The 23,935-nt window shown below is 45.8% G+C and overlaps 1 protein-coding gene across 2 annotated transcripts; it reads left to right on the top strand.

The window, feature by feature from the left end:
• Positions 1 to 16,468: 16,468 nt before the first annotated feature.
• On the top strand, positions 16,469 to 19,154 carry FFAR2 (free fatty acid receptor 2). Of its 2 annotated transcripts, XM_005862451.2 has the most exons (3): positions 16,488 to 16,568; positions 16,971 to 17,051; positions 17,553 to 19,154. In XM_005862451.2, the coding sequence occupies exon 3, from the start codon at positions 17,560 to 17,562 to the stop codon at positions 18,547 to 18,549; it is 990 nt and encodes a 329-aa protein (XP_005862513.1). In that variant the 5' UTR covers positions 16,488 to 16,568; positions 16,971 to 17,051; positions 17,553 to 17,559; the 3' UTR covers positions 18,550 to 19,154. The 2 variants fall into 2 exon arrangements, with proteins under 2 accessions (XP_014392063.1, XP_005862513.1); XM_014536577.1 differs by lacking the exon at positions 16,971 to 17,051 and having other exon boundaries at positions 16,469 to 16,568.
• Positions 19,155 to 23,935: the final 4,781 nt, after the last annotated feature.

The raw sequence follows: 23,935 nt of genomic DNA, 5'->3' as shown, positions 1-23,935 counted from the left end.
ACTTAGTTGAGAGAAAAAGAATCGGCTCTTCCTTTATGCTCCTCCTAACCTAGAAAGTGGGTCTGTGTAGGGGACAGTGAAGCCTGGAGAGAGAGGAGGGATACATGACAGACAGCAGGGCCTCGTGGGCTCCCCTGAGGCCTGGGCAGAATGAGGCTCTGGCAGACAGTGGAGCAAGACACACACGCACTCCGACACATCATTTTGCTTCTCTGCCCGAAACCCTTCAATCATTTCCTATTATTTTGAGAATGAAGTCCCACTCCTCGCCTTGGATGCAGAGCCCTATCTTCTGAGCCTCCCTCGCACAGTCACATCTCTGACCTCATTCCCATCACTCCCCCTTCTGCTCAGTTTGCCCCTCACTGGTTCCTTTCAGGGTCTTTGAGCAAAGGGTCCGCTCTGCCCAGCGTGCCCCTCCCCCAGTTCTTCCCTTGGAGAGCTCTTCGGGCCTCTGGTCCAGTGCCACTCTCAGGACCCACCTCCCATTCCAGATTATTCCATTGATCGTCCTATTTTATTTCTGACATAGGAATTATCCTCTATATTCATGTAGATACTGTTCTGTTCTCCCTGCCCCATCAGAACGTAAACTCCATGAAGGTAAGAACCATGTCCGTCTTGTTCGGTGCTCCATCCCCATTCATTCATGGAAGCATGAAACACATGATCTGGTTGTCACCTTGCCCTCAGCTGCCTAGTCCAAGAGACTTTCAGGTGCATCTGAGGAGAGTGGGGCTCTCCTGGGCACTCAGAGAGAGGATACTGGGGAGGGCCGAGGAGGTGGCGCAGAGACAGGACTGGAACACTGGGACAGAGATGATGTGTGGGAGCAAGAGCTGAGCCCGATTCCCTAGACCAGTGATGGAGAGCCTTTTGAGCTTGGAGTGTCAGCATTTTGAAAAACCCTAACTTAACTCTGATGCCATGTCACATATAGAAATTTTTTGATATTTGCAACCATAGTAAAACAAAGATGTATATTTTTGATATTTATTTTATATATTTAAATGCCATTTAACAAAGAAAAATCAACCAAAAAAATGGTTCACGTGTCACCTCTGACACGCGTGTCATTGGTTCGCCATCACTGCCCTAGACAGTAATGAGCTTTGTGGTGTCACCTGGACTCAGAACATTTTTCTGGGGTGGCTGGAGCCCCTGACCTTGGTAGCCAGTAGCCCAATTTCCATGAAATGTACCCCTCTGGCCGAGGAATGCCACATGATGCAAAACTGGAAAGATGAACCTGCTTTGACTGTTTCATGCTGGGAAGGGAACAGGAACTTGATGAACTTGCTGTAGTCTGTAGTTCAAGGTGGGGGTGGAGAGGAAGGGAGATAAACAAAGAACAAAAGGAAGGGGTAAGACGCAGCTGGAGAGTAAATAGAAATTACTGGAAAGGATCCTCCAAAGTATTGGTTGCCTGGATTACAGATATAAAGGGTGGCCTGGGAGAACGGGCAGAACTTGCATGCGGAGAAAGGTGGTTAGATTGCAGGGGCAGAGACTTGGGGAGAAGCAAAGAGTATCTGGCTGCCGCTGAAGAGCTTACCAAGCACTCTTCCCTCTGACAAGTGACTCCTGTCGATGGGAAAGCTCTGTGGCTCTAGAGAGAACAGCCGTCGAGGTGCCTGCAGATCTGAGTGCCCTCCCAGAAGCCTGGAGGCTTTCCCTGGGCGCACCGTGCGTGGGAAGCACCCTGACCACTGTCTGTGTCTTGGGAAGAGAGGTGCACACCAGAGGGCCCTGGGACTTCTGGAGGACTAAGTGGAGGGTGTCACTATTGGGAACATTCTGACGGGCGACAGCAGTGAAGAGAAGCAGATAGGATCCGAATGTGGATATAGGTAGATACTTATACTCGTGCCAGGCCAGGCAGGAGCCCCAGGCCAGGAATGTCCCTCCACTCACCTGGCCCTCTAAGCCTGCAGTTCTCAAAAGATGTGTTGAGACACACTGGTATGTGGCAACCAGAGGCAAGAAATAGAAGTCAATGGTTCCTGGTAATATTGAAAAGACCAGGGTTTGTGAGTTTAAGTAAACAAAGAAATGAGTGAAAACAAGGTAAGAAGCTGTTACAACATCAATTATGAGTATTCCATTACTCTTTCTAGAGGGAGCAAGAAGGGGAAACATCACAGTGCAGACTGAAATTGCACAGGACCTGAGAGTAGCAGGTCCTGACAGAATTCCTTTTTTGGTGTTTTGGAGTCGCCGCTCTCACTTGCTGTGGTTAAGCTGGGCTGACTGACCTAGCCCTCAGTCACGTGCTGTAGGCATGTGCATCTGGCCAAAGCACTCTGTGCCAGCAGGGCCATCCTAGAGACCCCGGCTGGGACTTGGGCACCCGCTCTGCTCAGGTTGTAATCCTAAGCGGCCACAGGCCACTACGTGGCATAATATTACTGAGAAAAGAGCTATCAAGCTCTTCTCTTTCCTCAAACCAAATTCTCTCCTCAGGAGAGCCCAGGAAGCCTCCGAGAGAGGGTCCTCGTCTTTATGTGGCAGGAGAGCACTTCTGAAACTTCCAAATCCATGTCAGAACCTTTCTTATCCAGGAAGGATAGAAGTGGGAAGTCTGAGGGGTCGAGGAGGGGTCAGGGCAAGTGGGGAGTCAGGATAGGAAATCTGACAAGCAGAATTTTTACCCCATCAAGGAACTTCACTAATTGTTTGGTTAGGAAGTGGGGAAGCAGGCACTAATAGATGTTTCAAAGAAGCAAATAGTAGAAGCTCAGTCAGTTCAGGCTGGGGAAAGGTACACAAAATAAGGGAGGTGACATCTTAATTTTTCTTAACTCAAGCAGAACATTCTCAGAGAGGCTCACTTGATTCTACAATTTTCTTAAACTATGACAAGCCTGGCAGTCTCATCCACATCCTTAGTCCAAGAACTTGAAAACTTGCTGGCCTAATAGTTTTGCCTCTGCTTCCACATCAGCATCCTCTGTAGTCCACGGCTCTTGGCTGGACCATGTCTGAGGGATGCAGCAGTGTGGCTTTCCTGGACAACTGGTGCACTCCATCCACCATGTGTGGTGGCTGTTGCTTTAGTGGCCAGACTCCTGGCTCCTATCCCACAATGCTGTGGTAGAGTTCTTTCACCAGGAAACAAATGCACTTGTATAAAAAAAACAAACACAAAAACAAAGTCATCTAAATTATACCCTGTGACAGCTGATGGAGGTGCTAACAGAATATGCATACCTAACTTTGTGTCCCTAAGACAAACTGATGACTGCTATGAGAACTTGATTTGACTTATGTTCACTCAATCCCAGGATGGACTGCAGGGACAATAGAACCAGACAGTAGTGGGTCTGGTGCAATACTCTGCTCTTTCCCATCTGCTGAGAGTTTTCCCTGAGAAGACCAGATCAGATGAGGTAAGCTGAGATGTGCTCTTCCTTGGGTGTACACTAAGTCTTTGGGGTGCATTGCAAAGGGTGCAGAATTGGAGGAGAAAGGGCTCATCTGCAAAAGTTGAAAAACTGAAATTTGAAAGAGACTACCAGTTTCTTGACTTAGTAAAAAGTCTGATCTTTAACAGCATATTGCACACAGGAAAGGGCTTTTTCCCAGCTGTCTTTGCATCTAGATTTGGTTATTTGACTAAGTTCTTGCCATTGAGTTATTAGCAGAAGTGTGTGGAACTTCTAACAAGTCTATGAAATTGAGAAGGGGGGAAACACTTCTTTTCCCCTTCCTCTATTCTTCTGCCAGGAACACAGATGTAATGGCTGGAGCTTCAGCTTCCATATTGGACCATGAGGAAAAAGGCCACCTAGGATGGGTAGAGTAGAGAGCTAAAGGAGGACAGTCTTGGAGTCTTCCTGGGGCTGCCAGAGACAATCCTGGACTACATATCTCTAGGCTGCTTTTATGACAGAGAAATATCATTATATCCTACTTACACAGCTATTACTTGGGGTTGTTCTATTATATGCAGTGGAATCCAGTCCTCACTGATTGGAGTTTCAGTATATATCAACTTTATAGCAAACTAAAATGTATGTCTTCAGTTTTTTATGATATTTTAAACAGAAAGTTTTCAAAATGGAATTAGAATAATTTAAGAGTCAAAGGAAAGCAGCAGTATCGCCAAAGCAGCCATTAGTTTGGCCCTCTTCTTCCTTGTTGTTCTTCTTCATCCATCATTTCTTTTCTTTCCAACATTTATGATGGTTGATCTCCCTCTCTAGGTAGTAGAGTTGTAATAGTGGTTATCTCAGTCTGGGCGGGTTGCTGACTGTGAGGGGCACTGAAAATAATTTATATCTTGACCTACATGATGGTTACACAGTTATATACATATGTTAAGTCATCAGCTGTACTCCTAAGATTAGTACACATTATTGTATATATGTTACATTTTAATAAAAATAATTTATAAAAATTCTCTCTAAAATTCCACCATACATATTTTAGTCTTAAAAGCACTCTTCCTCCCCATATTTGCAATTCAAGAATTATATAATTTGGTGCCTTCCCCTATTCCTTACCCAATTTTGTCATATTGGGAAAGTGCCCAGTGAATAATCATTTTCCCAGGTGCCTTTGCAGCCAGGAGTTGTCAAGAGATGTAGTGCTAGCCAATAAGAAATAAGCAAAAGTCCGCTGGGTAGTACTTCTAGAAAAGCTATAGTTTTCTTGATTAAGAGAGGGAGAAAATTTGGTAATGATAATGTGTCAGTGCAGGTTCATCAAGTGTAACAAATGCAACCCTCTGGTGGGCGGTGCTGGTAGTGGGGAGGCTATGCATGTGGGAGTCTATGGGACATCTCTGTACCGTCTTCCCAGCATTGCTGTGAGCCTCAAGCTGCTCTAAAAAATAAAGTCTATTGGAAAACAATGTTTCAGGGTAGCTCTTTTTAATATCATGAAACAAAAATCAAATCTAGGGAAGCAGAAAAGCTAGAAGGAGCCTGGGCTGTGGAGGACTGCTCCTGAGCAGCTAGCTGCACCAGCCTGGGACGCCCGATTTCCTTCACGTGACCTGAGAAAGAGGATATGTTTGAGGATCTGTGGTTTGGGTTTCCAGGCCCATTTTGCAACCCCTACCTGAGATATAAAGCTTTTAGCTTTACACGAGCAAAGACTTCTTGAGACACCAAGGGAACCTCAGGTGCTAATTCACTGTGGCTTCATGTCATGGCATGGCAAGGGTTCAAGGCAAAAAAAATAAATGTGGGGAGGGGGGTAACCCTGAAGAAATCTCCCAAATGAAACCTCCACCTGCAGGCTCCTGTGCTTGCTTCTCTTGGTAGCAGTCTTCACGCTCTGTGGGAGCTGGATTCTTCTGGCGTCGGAAGGAGCTAATGGGAAGATGACTCAACATGCAGAGGACCTTGGTTCATAAAGCTTTTCTGAGAGCTAGTGAAGTATTACATCACTGCGTCACTGTTTCTCAATTCCCACTTTTGATAAACACAAACTGTACTTTCTATAATTGGTACTAAGAAAACCAGGGTTTTCCCTCTTATGGAAAATGCCTAAGCATTTCAAACCACATGAACTACCAATCCCCTCCCCCAGGAGTTTCTGATAATCTCACCACACCTCTTAAGACTCAACAGTCTAATTTGAGTTTCTTAAGAGTCTGAAAACTAGACAGAAACCTGGGTAACTCCAGTGATGCCACAACTAGTGGGGAAAGCCCATATATGACAGAAGCTGGTGAAGGGAGGAAAGCAGAAGGAAGGCTGCGCTGGGAAAAGGAACACAGAGCGTACAGTTTCACCCCAGTTTGGCTCACCTTTTGCACCTGAGTGCAGGCATGGCAGCTTTACTAAGGGAGTCTGTACCACTCCCACTTCCAGAGACTCTCCTGGCCATCCTCCTTTGCTCAAGGTCAACGCTGAAAGGCAGTCCAAAGGTGGCCTGAGCCCATGAAAGATGCCAGTGTTCTGGCCTGAAGGCTGTGTGTGTGGCCAAGGGGATGAGGGGTGGGATATTTTTTCTTCCAGTGCAGTTCCTGGTCTGAAGGCCAGCTCTGCTTGGGCAGCAGATGAAGAAGGGGGTCAGGGAGGAAGGGAAAGTTCAGACAGCCACTTAAGGATTCCAGTTATAAAGTAGGAGTCCTCTCTCAAGTTCTTATTTCTGTTTCACAATCAGATCCAGATTCTTATAAATATTCCTGCTCATTTTTAAATGCTAAGTGACACTGTGAATATAGCAGCGAGAAACTGTAAATGGTGTCTTCCCTCTACTCTCTGTGTATCCAAACTGTTTAGACAGGGAGGGAGGAGCTGATGAAAGATCACATCTGGGATCTGGGGTTAGAGCAGGAACTGGAACACGTGAAAGGATGAGAGTCTCCTAGATCCTGGGAAACTAGGGTTGAAGGTCATTCTTTCCTTCTTGGTTTCAGGGAAAGAGTAAAGGCCACTGTCAAGAAGCCTGGTGACCATGCAGATACTCCCCGTGGGAAGTAGGTGAAATGACACCCTGGCCTCTACCCTTTTATCTTCCTGTGTGGCATCTACAGGCCTTCCGAGGTCTGCTAGGGAAGATGGGTCTAACTTGCACCTTCCCAGTACTGTGGGGAGCACAGTGCAGTGTTGAACACCATGATTCCAGAAGACCTGGGTCCCACATTCAGGGTTCAACTCTTACATTTACCAACTGTGTGACTTAAATTGCTTAGCCTCTCTATACCTCAGTTTTCTCGTCTGTAAAATGGGGATGAGTGTGCCCACCTCACAAAATGCTTTAAGGATTAAATGAGTTCGTCTTTGTAAAACTCTTTAGCATGGTGCCTGATACACAGTATCATAGAATGGGCAGTAAATGTTGGCTGTTGAACTGGTTTCCTTTGTCCTTTATAACAAATTGCCACAAACTTGGTGGCTTAACACAGCAGAAATTTATTTTCTCGCAGTTCTGGAGGCCAGAAGTCTAAACTCAGTATCACTGAGCTAACATCAAGGTGTGGGCAGGACCATGTTCCTTGTGGAGGTTCCTTGCCTCTTCCAGCTCCTGATGGCTATTGACATCCTTGGCTTGTGACCACATCACTACAATCTCTGCCTCTGTAATCATGTTACCTCCTCTTCTGTCTGAAATGTCCCTCTGCCTCCTTCTTATGAAAACACTAGTGATTGGAGCACATTGAAAGGAAATTCATTAGAAGGTGGCTGGCAGGGCGGCTCTGGGCGAGATGGGTCGGACACGCCCTGCAGCGAACATCCCGCGGTCCCTCCTGGCTCAAAGGGCATCTGTGGTCACTGCAGCTGGGCAGTAAACCAGATTCGGGGCCAATAGTGCCCCAGCAACAACATAACCCATGGCCGAAGGTGGAATCGTGTGGCCCCATGAGGAATTGGGCTCCCTCCTCTCTGGTTCCGGGGTACATCACCAGAGAACTGCCGCTGCCAAGTCACCACAGCTCAGCAGCTCCTGCATTGAGCATCTGCCCCCTGGTGGTTAGTGTACGTCATACCTACCAGCCGGTCGGATGGTTGGATGGTCACTTAGCCTTTTATATATTTAGATTTGTGATTACATTTAGGGCCCACCCAGATAAACCTAGATAATCCTCCCATCATAAAATTCTTAATTACAGCTGCAAAGTAGAGAAAGTAACATTCACAGATTTCAGAGATTAAGACATGGCTACCTTTTGGGGGAACCATTATCCAGCCACCGCAGCTGGTATTATAGGCCAGGAGTGAAGTTGATGAACAGAAAGTAGGTGAACAGAGTGAAGAATGAGAAGTCTTTGTACAGCAGTGGTGGCAAAAACTACAATGCTCACTGCAGAGGCTAATAGAGACAGGGTCTGAAGAGTACTCCCAAGATGCTAGTCCTGAGCTGCTCCTTATTTCTCTTCCCATGTAGTGCACCTGTACTGGGGATGGATATGTAAAGGCTGCAGAATTGGAGGATACCACTACTGGAATGACAAAAGAAAGCTGAACAAGTGGCAACTAAAAGAAGAGAAGCTAGAAGGAAAGGGCATAAACTGTCACCTCACACCTTCATAAGGCCACTGCAAGGGCTCAAAAAAGGTAATAAAACAAATGGAAGCAGGGTGAACTGTACTGGCACAGGAGAGCAGTGAAATCTCAAAGTCTATTTCGATATATTGATATAGAATCATCTGCCCACTTATTCCCCAGGAGAGTTACATTCCTTTCTTATCTTGCAGTTCTTCACTTATTGTTATTTATTTAAAGATAGGCACCCCAAATCCCAACTGATCCTCTTTACCCCCATTGCTACATTCTCCCAAACCCATGCCATCATCAGTCCTCCCCTGAATGACTATAGTGGCTCTCTCAGCTTCCAACTTACTCCCTCTCGAGACCAGTCTTCACAAAGCAGCCAGCATGATCTTGTCAAATCAAAAATCTCATCATGTCATTCTCTTACGACCCTTAAGTGACTTCCCACTGCTTACAAATGGAATTCCAGCTCTTTAGTGTAATCAATAAGGCCCTGCCATAGTCTCCTATGTAATTGTCCTCGTTCACCATGCTTTAACCACACTTGCCTTTCTGTGCCCCCAACACAAGGTGCTTTCTGCTTTGCACTTCCTTGACAGTTTCTCTGCCTAAACCACTCCTCTGCGGGAACTTCGCACAGCCTCTTCTCAGAATTCAGCTCAACCACTCCAGTGTCCACTCAACAGTAACCTCAGTGATGGCTTCTCTGAACCCTCCAACTAAAGAAGCTCCTGCCACTCCCTAACTACTCTTCCTCTCATCATCATAATGTCTCCATAATTACTCCTGTATTCATACTTACTGTGATTGTCTATATCCCTCCATTAGAATGCAACTACCCTCTATGAGTGCAAGACTATAGCTATTTTTTTACCCTGATATCCCTGGTTCTTGGTGCAGATGCCACCATATCCTATGGAGTAGATACATATTTGTTGAATGAATGAATGAAACAGGAGCTCTTTTTCTGCATCATTTCACTTTGAATGTTTTATATCTATACCTTCCTCATATCTGCCAAACAGTATCTACATAAGAAAAGTATGGTAGCCTGAATTATTAGTACTCGGCCTGAGAAAAGATCCCTGCAACTTCCAGCAAAAGTACTGGGAGTGCCTTTAATCTACAAGAGAGCTCTCAAGTGATTACTGGCTGGGATTTCTTAGGATGGTCCCAGAAGAAAAGAAAATGAGGCATCTGAGGACAAATATCTCTGAGCTTTTGAAGATTGACTATTCTCCATTTCAATTCTTCCACTTATCCATCCACACATCAACCAGGAAATAATTATTGAATGTCTAATATATGCCAGGCTCTATGCCAAACCCTGAGGAAACAATGGGGAGCAAAGTAGCCATGTCCCCTGCCCTCATCTTTTAAGGGAGATGGACGTCAAGCAGATTCTCACACAAATAACTGTATTATTATAAACTGAGCTATGTGCTATGAAGGAATAGTCAAAGATGCTGTGAGAGCAACAAATAATGAGAAAACAAAATTTTAAAAACACACAATTAAGTCTACAATAGCACCAAAAATAATTAAGAATCAATTTAAGAAAAGATGTGAAGCCTTAGCCAGTTTGGTTCAGTGGATAGAGCATTGGTCTGTGGACCAAAGGGTCCCAGGTTCGATTCTGGCCAAGGGCCACGTACGTTGGTTGCAGGCTCCTCCCTGGCCCAGGCCTTTGTGGGGCTCATGTAGGAGGCAACCAGTTAATGTGTTTCTCTTACATAGATATTTCTCTCTGCCTTCCCCTCTCTCTTCCACTCTCCCTAAAATTAATCGAAAAATATCCTCGGGTGAGGATTAACTAAAAAAAAGAAAGAAAAGAAAAGATGTGAAAACCTCTATTCTGAACACTAGAAAGCACTGCTGAGAGAAATTAACTCTTAAATAGAGACATATTATGTTCATAGATTGAATGGCTCAATATTGTTCCAATGTTGATGGTCTCAAATTGATCTATAGATTCAACATGATCCCAATCAAAATTCCAGCAGGCTTTTTTTGTAGAAAATAATTTATGTAAAATGCAAATGACCCAGAAAAACTAAAGCATTTTTTTAAAAGAAAGAACAAAGTTGGAGAACTTATACTATCTGATTTCAAGATATATTATAAAACTACAGTAATCAGGACTGTTTAGAAATGGTGAAAGGAAAGACATAAAGATCACCAAAGCAGAAAAGAGATTCAAGAAATAGACCCAATCAAAACCAATTCATTTTCAGTAAAGGTGCCAAGGCAATTTAACAGGAAAGGTCAAATCTGGAATTGGATAGGTAGGCAAAGATTTCTTAGGACATAAAAGCACAAACCATAAATTAGACTTTATCAAAATTCAAAACTTTTGTTCTTCAAGAAACAATTAAGAATATAAAAGGCAGGTCATAGAAAAGGAGAAAATACTTATAATACATCTATCTAACAAATGACTAGTAATTAGAACATGATAAAGAACAGTAAAACCTCAATATAATGGATTAATTTGGGTGAGAGGGTGTCTGCTGAAGCTAAAAGTCTAGTATATAATAAAGTAGGTTTTCTGAATGTGTATGTTAAGAAATTGACAAATACCTCTTTTTACTTATGTAGATATGTTTTTGTAATTAAATTAAGTATATATGAAAAGTTTAATTTCATGGAAAAGTTTTCTATATGCATTACAGTAATTTTAAATTTATACTGAATCAGTGTAGAAAATGCATGCATTCACCAGTCTCCATTAGTGAACAAATGCACACAGTTGGGGCGTGGCTTAGCGCATGTAGGAACATCTGCTTACACATGTTAAAACTGCTACAGAGCCCCAGCCAGTTTGACTCAGTGGCTAGAGCATTGGCCAGTGGACTGAAGTGTGGTGGGTTCAATTCCAACTGCAGTCAAGGGCAAGTACCTGGGTGGCATACTCCACCTCAGGGCATATGTGGGAGGCAACCAACAGGTGTGTGTGTGTGTGTGTGTGTGTGTGTGTGTGTCTGCCCCTCCCTTCTACTCTAAAAATCAATGGAAAAGTACCCTCAGGTGAGGATTAACAACAACAACAATAAAAACTGCTGCAGGAAGTCACACCATGGGACAAAAGAATCAATTACCGCACATAATGCAGTGTGATCACATGCTAATCATTTGCTGAACATTGTTTAGAAGCGGTGAGTCTTGGATTTAAATACGTAGACTATACTTGTAGGTATGTAAAATTTATTTATATCAGTGAAATTACTACAGTGTTTTTTCCAACATATTGCCTATTTGCTAAAATTTGTTTAAAATAACAGTGAAGCCCTGGCCAGTGTTGCTCAGTGGTTGAGTGTCAGCCCAAACACTGAAGGGTTGAGGATTCAATCCCCAGTCAAGGGCACATACCTGGGTTGCAGGTTCGATCCTTGGCCCTGGTTTGGAGGAGTGTGGGAGGCAACCGATTGATATGTCTCTCTCACATTAACATTTCTCTCTCTCTCTTCCACTCTTTCTAAAAGTCAATGAAAAATATCCTTGGGTGAGGATTAACAAAAATAAATAACAGTGAATTGATAACAAAAATAACCTGTTAATTTAATTATAAGCAAATCTTGATTAAAAGCATTTAAAAATTACCCAACTGGTATGGCTCAGTGAATGAGCATTGACCTATAAACCAGGAGGTCATGGTTCAATTCCAGTCAGAGCACATGCCCAGGTTTTGGGCTCAGTCCCCAGTGGCGGGGGGCGGGGGCGGGGGGGATGCAGAAGACAGCCAATCAATGATTCTTTGTCATCATTCATGTTTCTATCTTTCCCTCTCCCTTCCTCTCTGAAATCAATAAAATATATATATCCTATATAATAAAAGGCTATATGCAAATAGACCAAATGACAGAACAACCAAACATCCAGTCGCTATGACGTGCGCTGACCACAAGGGGGCTTGCACAAAACGTGGCGGGCATCAGCCACGGTGGGATGGTGGAACAGGTGAATGGGGCACCAGACCAAGGCAGGGTGCCAGTTGCTGTCATCGGGGCAAGCACTTGGTGGTTACTGAAAATTCGTTGTTCCCGCTCGCTGCAGTCCTGCCCGGCATTTACACCTGCTGCCAGCGCTGGCCCCACTTGCACCTACTGCTGGTGCCAGAGCCACTGCTCGCACTGCTGCCGGTGCCTGGCACCAGGCCCAATCGCTCAGCACCATCAGCGGGTGCGAGCAGTGGCTGCCAGCCTTGATTGCCCCTGAGGGCTTCTTCACCTCCCCCTGCTCCTGAGGGGTGATCAGGGCCAGCAGCTGCTGCTCACACCCACTGCTGGTGCCGGTCCCAGTCATTCCATGCCATCAGCGGGTGCGAGCAGCACCGGCGCCATCAGCGCATGGGAGTGGTGGCAGTGGGAGTGGGGCAGCTGGCCGACAGGGGACCAGGGGCTGTGGTGGGAGGGGCTGGGCAGAGGCACAGAGGATGGGCCAAGACCAGCCCCTGTGCCCACTGCAGCCTCGTGATACACAATTTCTTTCAAGGTGCATGAATTCATGCACTGGGCCCTTAGTATATGTATAAATTAACATGGTGTTAATTTTCATATATGACATATGGACCAGAAATTTTGTCCATTAAATCCAAAGTCTGTTAAATTGAGGTCCATAAAATCGAGGGTTTACTGAGCTCTCAATATTAATAGTATGAAATAATCCAATAAAAAGTGGGCAAAAAACTTGAACAGACATTTCACAAAAGAAGATACACAAAAGACCAATAAGTACTTGAAAAGATGCTCAATATCAGTAGACCTTAGAGAAATTCTCATTAAAACCACAATGAGATGCCATGACACACTAATTAGAATGCCTAAGACTTAAGACTAACAAATACCAAATGCTGCTGCTGATGTGGAGCAATAGGAATGCTCATACATTGCTGGTGGAAATAAAAACAGTACAGCCTCCTTGAGAAACTGGCAGTTTCTTAAAAAGTTAAAGTTTAGCATACAACCTAGTCAATATATTCCTAGGTATTTCCCCAACAGAACTGAAAACACATATCCACACCTACCCAACAATGTATATAGCAGTCTTGTTAACACAGGCTAAAAACAGAAGGGAAAAAAAATGTCTGTCAGCAGGTAAATGGATAAATAAAATATAAAACATCCATAAAACAGGCCTGGCCGGTTGCTCAGTTGTTAGAGCATCATCTGTGCACCAAAGGCTCATGTGTTCAATTCCCAGCCAGGGAACATATCTAGGTTGTGGGTTCTATTCTTGGTTAGGGTGAGTGCATGAAACAACTGATCGATATTTCTCCCTTCCTCTCCCTCTCGAATCAATGAAAAAGCATATCCTAGAGCAGTGATGGCGAACCTTTTGAGCTCGGCGTGGCAGCATTTTGAAAAACCCTAACTTAACTCTGGTGCCGTGTCACATATAGAAATTTTTTGATATTTGCAACCATCGTAAAACAAAGACTTATATTCTTGATATTTATTTTATATATTTAAATGCCATTTAACAAAGAAAAATCAACCAAAAAAATGAGTTCGCATGTCATCTCTGACACGCGTGTCATAGGTTCGCCATCACTGTCCTAGAGTGAGGATTAAAATTAATTAATTAATAAAAATAAAATATCTATAAAACAGTACTATTCAGCAATAGAAAAGATGCTACAAGAACATATAAAAGAGAATCTAGCTGAATCTTAGCATAAGCCACCACTATCTGTTACCAGGATTTCGACAGGGGCCAGTTTGGTAGAGAAAATCTAAAGTTGGCTCTAGACACACTGGATTTGAGATGCTGGGAGACATCCAAATGACAGTGTCTACTAGGCAGGTGGACACTCACAGAACCCCAGGATGGAGATTCAAAACTGGATGTTATGAAAATGATAATTGATGCTCTGGAAATGGATGCAATAGACTAGGGAGAGAGCACAGGATGAGGATAGTAAAGAACTTAGAACCAAGTCTTAAGGAGCTCCAACATTTAGAGGATGTAGAGGCAAAGGGATTAAGATGTGACCAAAGAAAAGGCAGGAAAGCCAGAGGAACATAACGTATCAGAATTCACGGAAAGAATTCAAGATGGGTGTGGAAACTGTGTTGAATGCTAATAATATAATAAGAAACTATGGACAAAGAACAGATCCTATGGAAAAATAGGGATGTTACCCAGATTAGAGTAGACTGAAGAGTGACTAAGAAATAAGGAAGTGGAGAAAGTGATTATACATTTAGATAATGGGCTCAACTTCCTAGCATAACAAGCTGGGTTATAATGATGAAGAGAGAAAACTGAACTTGAAGAGATTGTGAAAGATACTGCTTTTGTGAAATCTCAGCCCTTAAATTCAGCCTGAGAGATTGCATTTCCTTTTCCTGTGACATAGGTGAGCATCATGAATCATGAGTTCAAAAGTTTCCTTTATTGTGTTACCTTCATAACTACCATAAACATGGAGAAGGGGTTCAATGGGGGCCTTCAACATAGTTATACACAAGAGTGATATGAGAAAGGCATGAGGTGGGGAAGAACAGGCAGGAATAAAGAAGCAGTCCTATTCCCAGCATCAATTTTCCAGTAAGTTTTCGCTTTGCAATTAAATTCAGATCCTCGTGAATATTTATGGAAAATCATAAAAGCAAAACAACACAAATACAATAAATTTAATAACAAGCAATAGAGAATGGTCTCTTCCTTAGTTCCCCTGTTTATCTGGGAAGTGCATGTCTGTGCTGAGGGAAGGAAATTAATGAAAAGATAGAACTCCTTAGTTCTAGAGGAGAGGAGAGCTGAAGAGAAAGAAAAGTTAAATATTAAGATACCTGGACCCTGGGGTCTAGGCCACAAAATGAATGAATGAATGAATGAATGGGCAAGCAATAGGAAATAAGTATGTCCTTGAGAAAGAATGAAGATTCTGTGAGTAGGGATCAGGCCACAAAGGGCAAAACAGAGACCCATCCCTTAGGTCAAAGGGAAACATGTTCTGATCCTTTATTTCCTCAGGCATGTGTTTCAATGGGAGCTAAACAGGTGAAAATAGTGAGAAAAGAGCAGGTGGCTCAGAGGTTGGCCCAATTCACAGGGAGAGAATGTATGAGGAAAAGGAATGGAACCTGACTACTAATCCCCTAGAAAGGGCCAAAAAGGCATGCCGGGGTGTTTCTCAGCATCTAGAAGGGTTTGGGAATCCGGAAAAGGGCTGTAAGTAAATTAATAAAGAGACTAGACATGAAATATAAATTTGGAAAGCATTTTGGGGGAGCCAGAGGAGGGCTTAGCTTCAGTAACAAAGTTCTCTGAATCTCTGGACCCCTAGCTTTTTATTAACACAAATTGCCCTAAAGCAAAGCAGATATACATATCAAAGGTAAGGTTTAGTATATAGTAGGCATTGTCAGGTTGGGGGAACTGCCCTCGGCTGTCAGGCAGCAGACAATAATATATGCAAATCTTTAGGTTTGGGGAAATGCTTTCAGCTATTCCAGCAGGCAATAATATGATTCAGCCCTGCTGAATATAAAAGCCCATCAACCCTTTGAGGACTTCTTGCATTTATTATGACATGCTGGAATTAGCCTCCAGCACAGGCACTTTGGGCCCACTGAATCCCTGACACTTTCCCAAGTCAGATGGTAGGTCTGTGTCCTCAGCCTCTGGATATTTTATCAAGTAGCCACTCTCTCAGAAGCTGTCCAACAGGCTTCAAAGAAGGGAGCACTTCCACCTATGGGCATCTATGAAGTGCTAAGCACTGGCCCAAATGCTTTGCATATGCTACCTCACTGACTCCTCACAGAAATCCTGGGATGTAAGTATTCCCGAACTCACTTGACTGAAATGGAAACTAATGTTCAGAAAATTGATCTGCCCCAAAGTCACAGTGAAGGGACTTGGATTGCGCCCACATGTGCATGACTCTAAATCCCACGCTACTTCTTCTAGAACAAGAGACAGGCTGGGAGAGACCAATCTGTTTCAACTGAGAATGTAAAAGAAACTTATTAGGGGCAGAGGACAGGAGACCATATAGAGAGGAGGAAAGACCTATATATATAAAAAGCTAATATGCAAAGTGTCCCCTCAGGAGTTTGACAAGGAGAGGAAGACCCTGGCTGGCAGCTGGAAGGCCCTGATCATCCCTGATCGCTGGCCAGGCCTGGGGACACTACCCATACACGAATTTCGTGCACCAGGCCTCTAGTTGAAGAATAAAAGGAAGTAGAAATCCTCTTTTCTGAGAATGAGTAGAATTACAGAAAAAAATTGTGAAGAGAAGAGAAGAGAAGAGAAGAGAAGAGAAGAGAAGAGAAGGAAGAGACTCTGACTTGGGAAATGGGAAAAATGCCTAGGATTGAAAAGAAATTCAGGAATTGGGTTTGGAAGTCTGAGTGCGGGTCTCTAGAGTGAGACAGAAGATGCAGGCGCCTTTTCCTTCGGGTTGGAGAGGAGACAGTGCTCAATTACTGACCTTCCTCTCTCTGGTCACATGACTTGTGCTGGTATAAAAGCTTTCTAGCAGCCAGGTTCCTTACAATATTTTCCTGTATGAAATGGGCGGTAGCAGTGGCTGAAGCTCTGTTTCTCCTTCTCAGAAGCTTTCAGACTTTCTTTTCCAAGAAGCCATCTATCCGGAACGAAGACAAGGCAAGGCAGCTAGCTTAGTGCTTGAGCTCTGGGAAGTGATGGTAGGATCAGAATTGGGAGGAGACGGTATTGAGCTGGAGGAAATCTGTCAGAATTGAATATAAGGAGACGGGAGCCAGTGTGGGGGCAAGGAAACGAGGCCTGGGACATCAAGCCTGGAAGAGGATGGAGGGGCCAGACTGTGTGGGTGGCGAGGGTCATAACCAAAGTGGAAATTGAATTACCCCATTAAGAAGAGTTCTTCCATTTACAGTCAAAACTCCAGGCTCAGGAGCCAGTGACTGCCTGCAGGTTTTCCTGAATATTCTCTAACTTTCTGGGGGACAAGTCCCCCAAAATCATGCTGGCTCACTGTTCCTCCTACTGCCTCCACCCCCACACTTAACTAGCTTCCTTTTTTAGTACAGTCCCAGAGTCTGGTATTGGACAGGGGAGGAAACGGTGGAGGAGAATCTGTGTTCTGCAAAAGGAGAGGAAAACAAGGTAGGCAGATGGGTTGGGGGCTGGGCACCTGCTTCCTTGGTGTGTTGGGGGGTTGTGTGGCGAGCCAGCACTGGGTGGGGGCCTGGTTCTCACAGCATTCTCTGTGTGAGAAGGCTTGCCTTTTCTCTCTGAAGATCTCTGACTGAGGAAGGGACTTAAGGAAAGTTGGAAATTGATATCAGTAACTTCCTGTATCTGTGAGGAGAGCAAGAGAAAGGCTGGGAAACCAGAGGGGAATTCCCTTGGGAAGCCAAGGGTTGGTCTCCTCCAGAGACACATGATGGCAAACGTAATAACTCATAGTTAATATCCCGCCCCAGGCAAAGTCAATAATTGCTCTGGGCAGTTCTAGCAGGTGTTGTGAGCAAGCAGTGGTGGCAGCAGAAAGCCTGGGCCTGGGAAGGGGAGCTGCCAGAGAGGATGTCCTCTTCCTGAACCGGAGGCAGGTCTGCAGGCTGTGAGTGGGGACTCCTGACCCTGCCCTTTCTCATTCTCTTCCAGAATAGTCATGCCAGACTTGAAGAGCTCCTTGATTCTCTCGGCCTACATCATTATCTTCCTCACTGGTCTCCCTGCAAACCTCCTGGCCCTGCGGGCCTTCGTGGGCCGGGTCCGCCAGCCCCACCCTGCACCTGTCCACATCCTCCTGCTCAGCCTGACGCTGGCGGACCTTCTTCTGCTGCTGCTGCTGCCCTTCAAGATCATTGAGGCTGCATCTAACTTCCGCTGGTATCTGCCTGAGATTGTCTGTGCCCTCACAGGATTCGGTTTCTACAGCAGCATCTACTGCAGCACGTGGCTCCTGGCAGGCATCAGCATCGAGCGCTACCTGGGAGTGGCTTTCCCCGTGCAGTACAAGCTGTCCCGCCGGCCTATATATGGGGTGATTGCTGCTCTGGTTGCTTGGATCATGTCCTTTGGTCACTGCACCATCGTGATCATCGTTCAGTACTTGAAACCGGCCGCGAATGCCACAGAGATAAGTGAAATTACCTGCTATGAGAACTTCACTAAAGAGCAGCTGGAGGTGGTGATTCCTGTGCGGCTGGAGCTGTGCCTGGTCCTCTTCTTCATCCCCATGGGGGTCACCATCTTCTGCTACTGGCGCTTTGTGTGGATCATGCTCACCCAGCCCCATGTGGGGGTCCAGAGGCGGCGCCGAGCTGTGGGGCTGGCTGTCGTGACACTCCTCAATTTCTTGGTGTGCTTCGGGCCTTATAACGTATCCCACCTGGTGGGGTTTTACACGAAGAAAAGCCCCACATGGCGAGCAGAAGCTGTGGTATTCAGTTCCCTCAACGCCAGTCTGGACCCCCTGCTTTTCTATTTCTCTTCTTCAGATGTGCGCAGAGCCGTTGGAAAAGGGCTTCAGATGCTGCGACATCAGGGCTCCTCTCTGTTGGGACGCAGAGGCAGAGAGATGACAGAGATGACAAATGGGGACAGGGGTGTGAGTCAAGCAGAAGGAGTACCGAGTTCTGACTTCACCACAGACTAGGGCTGTCCCTGGACCTTCAGAGGTGCTGGGGGCTAAGTATGGGTTGAGTGGGCTGGGAGAGGGAGAAGATGAGGGTTCTAGATTCAGGAATCCTTAGACCAATCGGTTACTGAGACTGTAGGAATCTCTCTCACCTGCTGGATATTCCTTCCTGATTGAATTTTCCTTCCCAACAGAACACAGCTCCCTGACCAAAGAAGAAATGGTTAGGCATAGAAGCACGATCAGGCCATGCTCTGGAAGCAAGACGGCTAATACGAATTCAATCCTTGTGAGGTGGTTGGTAGCTGGGGATGATCAGACTGAAGCAGAGAATCCTAAAGCAATCTTGCTATAAGCTTTGACACCACACCTAGACACTGGCCTAGCTGTTGATGCTAGAAAGAAGCCAATGGGAAAGAGATGGAAGAGAAATACTAAATGAGGTCAAAGGAGACTCAGGAAAGTTCTGACCCAAGGGAACTTAGAGGAGGGGCTGAGGGCTTGGTTGGGTCTCTAATGCTTTAGATTTCTAATGTATTGATCAGACCTGATGCTTTGTAACTATGCTCCAGCCTTCTTCATGTGTGTATCTTGTCTCCCCCATTAAACTGGGAACTTCTTGAGGTCTGGGTCTTGTCTTCTCCCTCCATGGCTCCCCACACAGGTCAGGATACAGCTTGGCACCCATCAGACAGAGCTCAAGACTGACTAGCACAGGAATAGACAGCCTGGTCTGGCAGATTGAAAATCCTATATAATAAAAGGCTAATATGCAAATAGACTGAACAACCAGTTGCTATGAGGTTCGCTGACCACCAGGGGCTGCGTGCGGAACATGGTGGGTGTTGGCCGTGGTAGGATGGTGGAGCAGGTGAGCAGGGGCACCAGACCAAGGCGGGGCATCTGTTGCTGTCATTGGGGCGAGCCTCTGGTGGTTGCTGAAAATTCTTTACTCCCGTGCACAGTCCCACCCAGTGCTCATACCTGCTGCCAGCTCCTGGCACTGGCCGGGATCACCCAGTGCTGTCAGCGGGTGTGAGCAGTGCCTGCCAACCCTGATCACCCCTCAGGGCTTCTCCACCTTCCCCTGCTCCTGAGGGGGGATCAGGACAGCAGCCGCTGCTTGCACCGGCTGCTGGTGCCATGGCCCCAATCACTCTGTGCTGTCAGTGCATGGGAGAGGAGGCAGGAGCAGGGCTGCCAGCAGCAGACAGAGGATCTGGGTTGTGGGGGGAGGGGCCGAGACCCGCCCCTGTTCCCACCTCAGCCTTGCGGCCCACAGTTCCTTTTAAGGTGCATGAATTCGTGAACTGGGCCCCTAGTAAAGATTATAAAACTCTGAAGTGAGTGTCCAAAGTTTTCGTAACATTTCTGCAAGCAGAGGGAGGGCAAAAATGGGATGAAGACCCAGACTCAGCAGCAAAGGGGGAAGGTAATGAGTCTGAAACCACAGAAACATTTTGTTGTTGTTGTTGTTGTTAATGCTCACCCAAGGCTATTTTTCCATTGCTTTTCAGAGAGTAAAAGTGGGTGGAGAGAGAGAGAGAGAGAGAGAGAGAGAGAGAGGGAGAGAGAGAGAGAGAGAAATTGATTGGTTGCTTCCCACATACGCCCCAAACTGGGGCAGGGAGCAAACCTGCAACTGAAGTACGTGCCCTTGACCAGGAATCAACAACCCCATGACCCTTCAGTGCACGAGCCGACGCTCCAACCACATGGGCCACAGCCACAGGAACATTTTAAGGTAAAGATGTAATGAAAGTGGATTAAGTGAGGGGACTGACATAATCCTGTTTAGATTGATGAATAGAGACTGGATTTAGAAAGGGAATGTGGGCTGAGTCCTGATTCAAAGTTATCAGCGTCCACAGGGGCTTAAAACATCCTACTCTCCTGCTTAGAGACCTGTAGGGTTTCCTTATCATCAAAAGTTTTCCTCTCAGGAACTCATATAATACCATTACCTGCTTTGTATCCTCTCCCCCTCCCCAATTCCATCGACCTAACTCATTTCTCTACAATAAGGACCCCTAAACCACTCTGTCTAGGTAACTGACCCTCCAGACCCTAGCCTAGTGGTTTGCAACAGAGGCTATATGTCAGAATTACATGTAGAGATATATAAATAACACAAGTAAAATCTACTGACTCAGAATCTTGGGGGGAAGGTTGTGGGGGGAGGCAACAGGCGAGCTTTAAAAAGCTCCCCAGGTGATGATGATAGACAGTTCGGTTGGGAATCACTGGCCTAGCTTGGGGGCCCAATATGTCAAAAAAAATTATTCTTGGGACCTTTCCTGCTTATAAGTCCCCCTTACCTCAACCCCATGCACCCCCATCTGCTGATCGTTTCTTATAAAACCCCATATTTACTTTCTTCAAAAAAACTTCCCTTATTACCTCCATCTAATTGAGAGCTCATTTTCTCTCTTTTCCTTCCTCAAAACAACACTGGACTGGTGTCATAAGAGCCCTGACTTCAGTGTTGATTCTGCTTACTAGCTGCTTGAACTTGAGCAAGTCACACCTCCAGCCTCCATTTCCAAATCATAATCATGAAGGCAATGTATGCCTCCCAGGGTCATTCTGAGGATTTAAATGAGACTGCATATATAAAACTGCTGAGAAATTATAGAGTATTAGCTGTAACTCTAATATAGCAACTGAAGCACAGATAAAAATTTAAATTCAAGTAGAAATATAAAATGATGAAAACAATATTTTAGCCAACTATGTAGGACTAGAGGCCCGGTGCACAAAAATTTGTGCACTGGCGGGGGAGGTTGGAGGGGGGGGTGTCCCTCAGCCCCACTTGTGCCCTCTCACAGTCGGGGACCCCTCGAGAGATAACCACCTGCTGGCTTAGGCCCGCTCCCTGGGTGGCAGATGGCAGACCCTATCCCTCGATGCCTGCCCCACCTCCCCGGTCACGCACACGGCAGGGCCGATCCGGGGGTTGGGGCACCGCCCCGGGTCGGGTCGCACACGGGACGCCCCGGGCAGGTCCCACACGAGATGCCCGGATGGAGGCCGGGCGGGCTGGCCGATCACTGCTGCACCGCCCGGCTGCCCCTGGTCAGGTCGCACACGGACGCCCACCACCCCGGGTCGCAGATAGCAGGCCCAGATGGTGGCAGGGCAGGTGGGATGGCGCTGTCCCGCCCTGCCTGCAGTATGCAAATTAGCCACCATCTTTGTTGGTGGTTAATTTTCATATCGGGCTGATTAGCCAATGGGAGGAGTAGCGAAGTTACGGTCAATTACCATGTTTGTCTATTATTAGAAAAGATAGTTTGATAGTAATATGTGAGGGGAAAAATCTGGGATTTTCAGATGTATTACACCTCCCAAAAAAGCTAATTTGATTTGGGGTAGTATGAAAACGGCATCTAAACAAGGTGATTATCTCACTCCACTGAGGTCTATTCAGTAACATGTTCAGTACTGAGCAACACATTTTATAAAGGACATTAACTCAAGGAATCAAAGGATAATAACTTGGTTATCAGAAAAATAAAAAAAATGTTTTGGAGACTTAAAACCTAATAAAAAATAAAATAACAGCAACACATTAAATGCCAGACACTGTTCTAGAGAAAGAGCCCAAGATGATGAAGGAAACTTTCCAAGATCAATGGGTGAGAGGGAATTTGAATCCAGGTTTTTCTGACACCAAAATGCCTGCTTTCTTCACTGACACATGAGAGCAAGTAAGAATGCTGGCCATGTGGCTTGAACAAGATAAGTTCCACTGTATGGAAGATGCATTCCTATGCAGCCCACAAGGACGAACAAGGGATATGGGCAAAAGAGGCAGGGAGTTACATCTTAGAGAGTCAGGGATGTTTAAAATGGAATTGATGTCCTAGCCCAGCGGTTCTCAACCTGTGGGTCGCGACCCCTTTGGGGGTCAAATGACCCTTTCACAGGGGTCACCTAAGACCATTGGAAAACACATATATAATTACATATTGTTTTTGTGATTAATCCCTATGCTTTAATTATGTTCAATTTGTAACAATGAAATTGGGGGTCACCACAACATGAGGAACTGTATTAAAGGGTTGCAGCATTAGGAAGGTTGAGAACCACTGCCCTAGCCGGTTTGGCTCACTGGTTGGAGTATCAGCCCATGGACTGAAGGCTCCCAGATTTTATTCCGGTCAAGGGCACATACTGGTTGGGGCGCCTGCGGGAGGCAACCAATCCATGTGTCTCTTTCACATCAATGTTTCTCTCTCTGTGTCTCTCCCCCTCCCTTCCATTCTGTCTAAAAATCAATGGAGAAAACATCCTCAGGTGAGAATTAATTAAATAAAGTAAAATGGAATTGACTCATTCAATAAGTAACCGCTCCCCAGTCTCCAGGAATGTCAAAGTAGAACATAGAAAACACCTGTTTTAGGATGTTGAGGAAACTCACACATCTGGTAAGAACTGAACTAGTACTACCAAACCCTTCCAACTTGAGATTTCCCAGAGTTTTAGGGACATAGCTGCTCCTGCTGATCAGGAAAGTGCAAGAAAATTTCTGGACCTGGTCTGAGATTTTAAGGGTGAAACTAGCTACTCACTAACAAGTATTTGATCTTCATTAAGTCACTTGATATATATTTTTATATCTAATCTAATAAAAGAGAAACATGCAAATTGACCGTACCTTCGCTACTCCCAAAGCCATGCCCACCAGCCAATCAGAGCGACTATATGCAAATTAACCCAACCAAGATAGTGGCCGGCAGCCACGGAGCTGGAGCCAGCAGGAGGCTTGGTTGCCCCGGCGATAGAGGAAGCCAAGCTTCCCACCTGCCCTGGCCGGCTGTGGCCTCCACTCAAGGCAACACAGTTTCAATTATAGAAGATAAATAAATTCCAGATACCTGCTTCCAGCCAGCCTCCACTGGGAGTTTGGGAGGCTGGGGGCCGAGGCCAGCCTGCAGACAGCCATCAGCCCCTCACCCAGGCTGGCTGGCCAGGCACCCCAGCGGGGACCCCCACCCTGAAGGGGCTGTGGCCAGCTTGCAAACAGTCATCAGCCCCTCACCCAGACTGGCCAGGCACCCCAGCAGGACCCCCCACCCTGAAGGGGGTGTGGCCAGCCTGAAAACAGCCCTCAGCCCCTCACCAGGCTGGCCAGGCACCCCAGTAGGGACCCTCACCCTGAAGGGGGTTTGGCAAGTCTGAAAATGGCCCTCAGCCCCTCACCCAGGCTGGCCAGGCACCCCAGCAGGACCCCCACATGATCTGGGACACCTTCAGAGCAAATCAGCCAGCCCCCACCCATGCACTAGGCATATAATAAAAGGGTAATATGCAAATTGACCCTAACAGCAGAACGACTGGGAATGACTGGTCACTATGACACACACTGACCACCAGGGGGCAGACACTCAATGCAGGAGCT

Source organism: Myotis brandtii, unplaced genomic scaffold, assembly GCF_000412655.1.
Source record: "Myotis brandtii unplaced genomic scaffold, ASM41265v1 scaffold165, whole genome shotgun sequence".
In the NCBI taxonomy this organism is placed as follows: Eukaryota; Metazoa; Chordata; class Mammalia; order Chiroptera; family Vespertilionidae; genus Myotis; species Myotis brandtii.
This window is presented reverse-complemented; position numbering and strand designations above follow the sequence as displayed.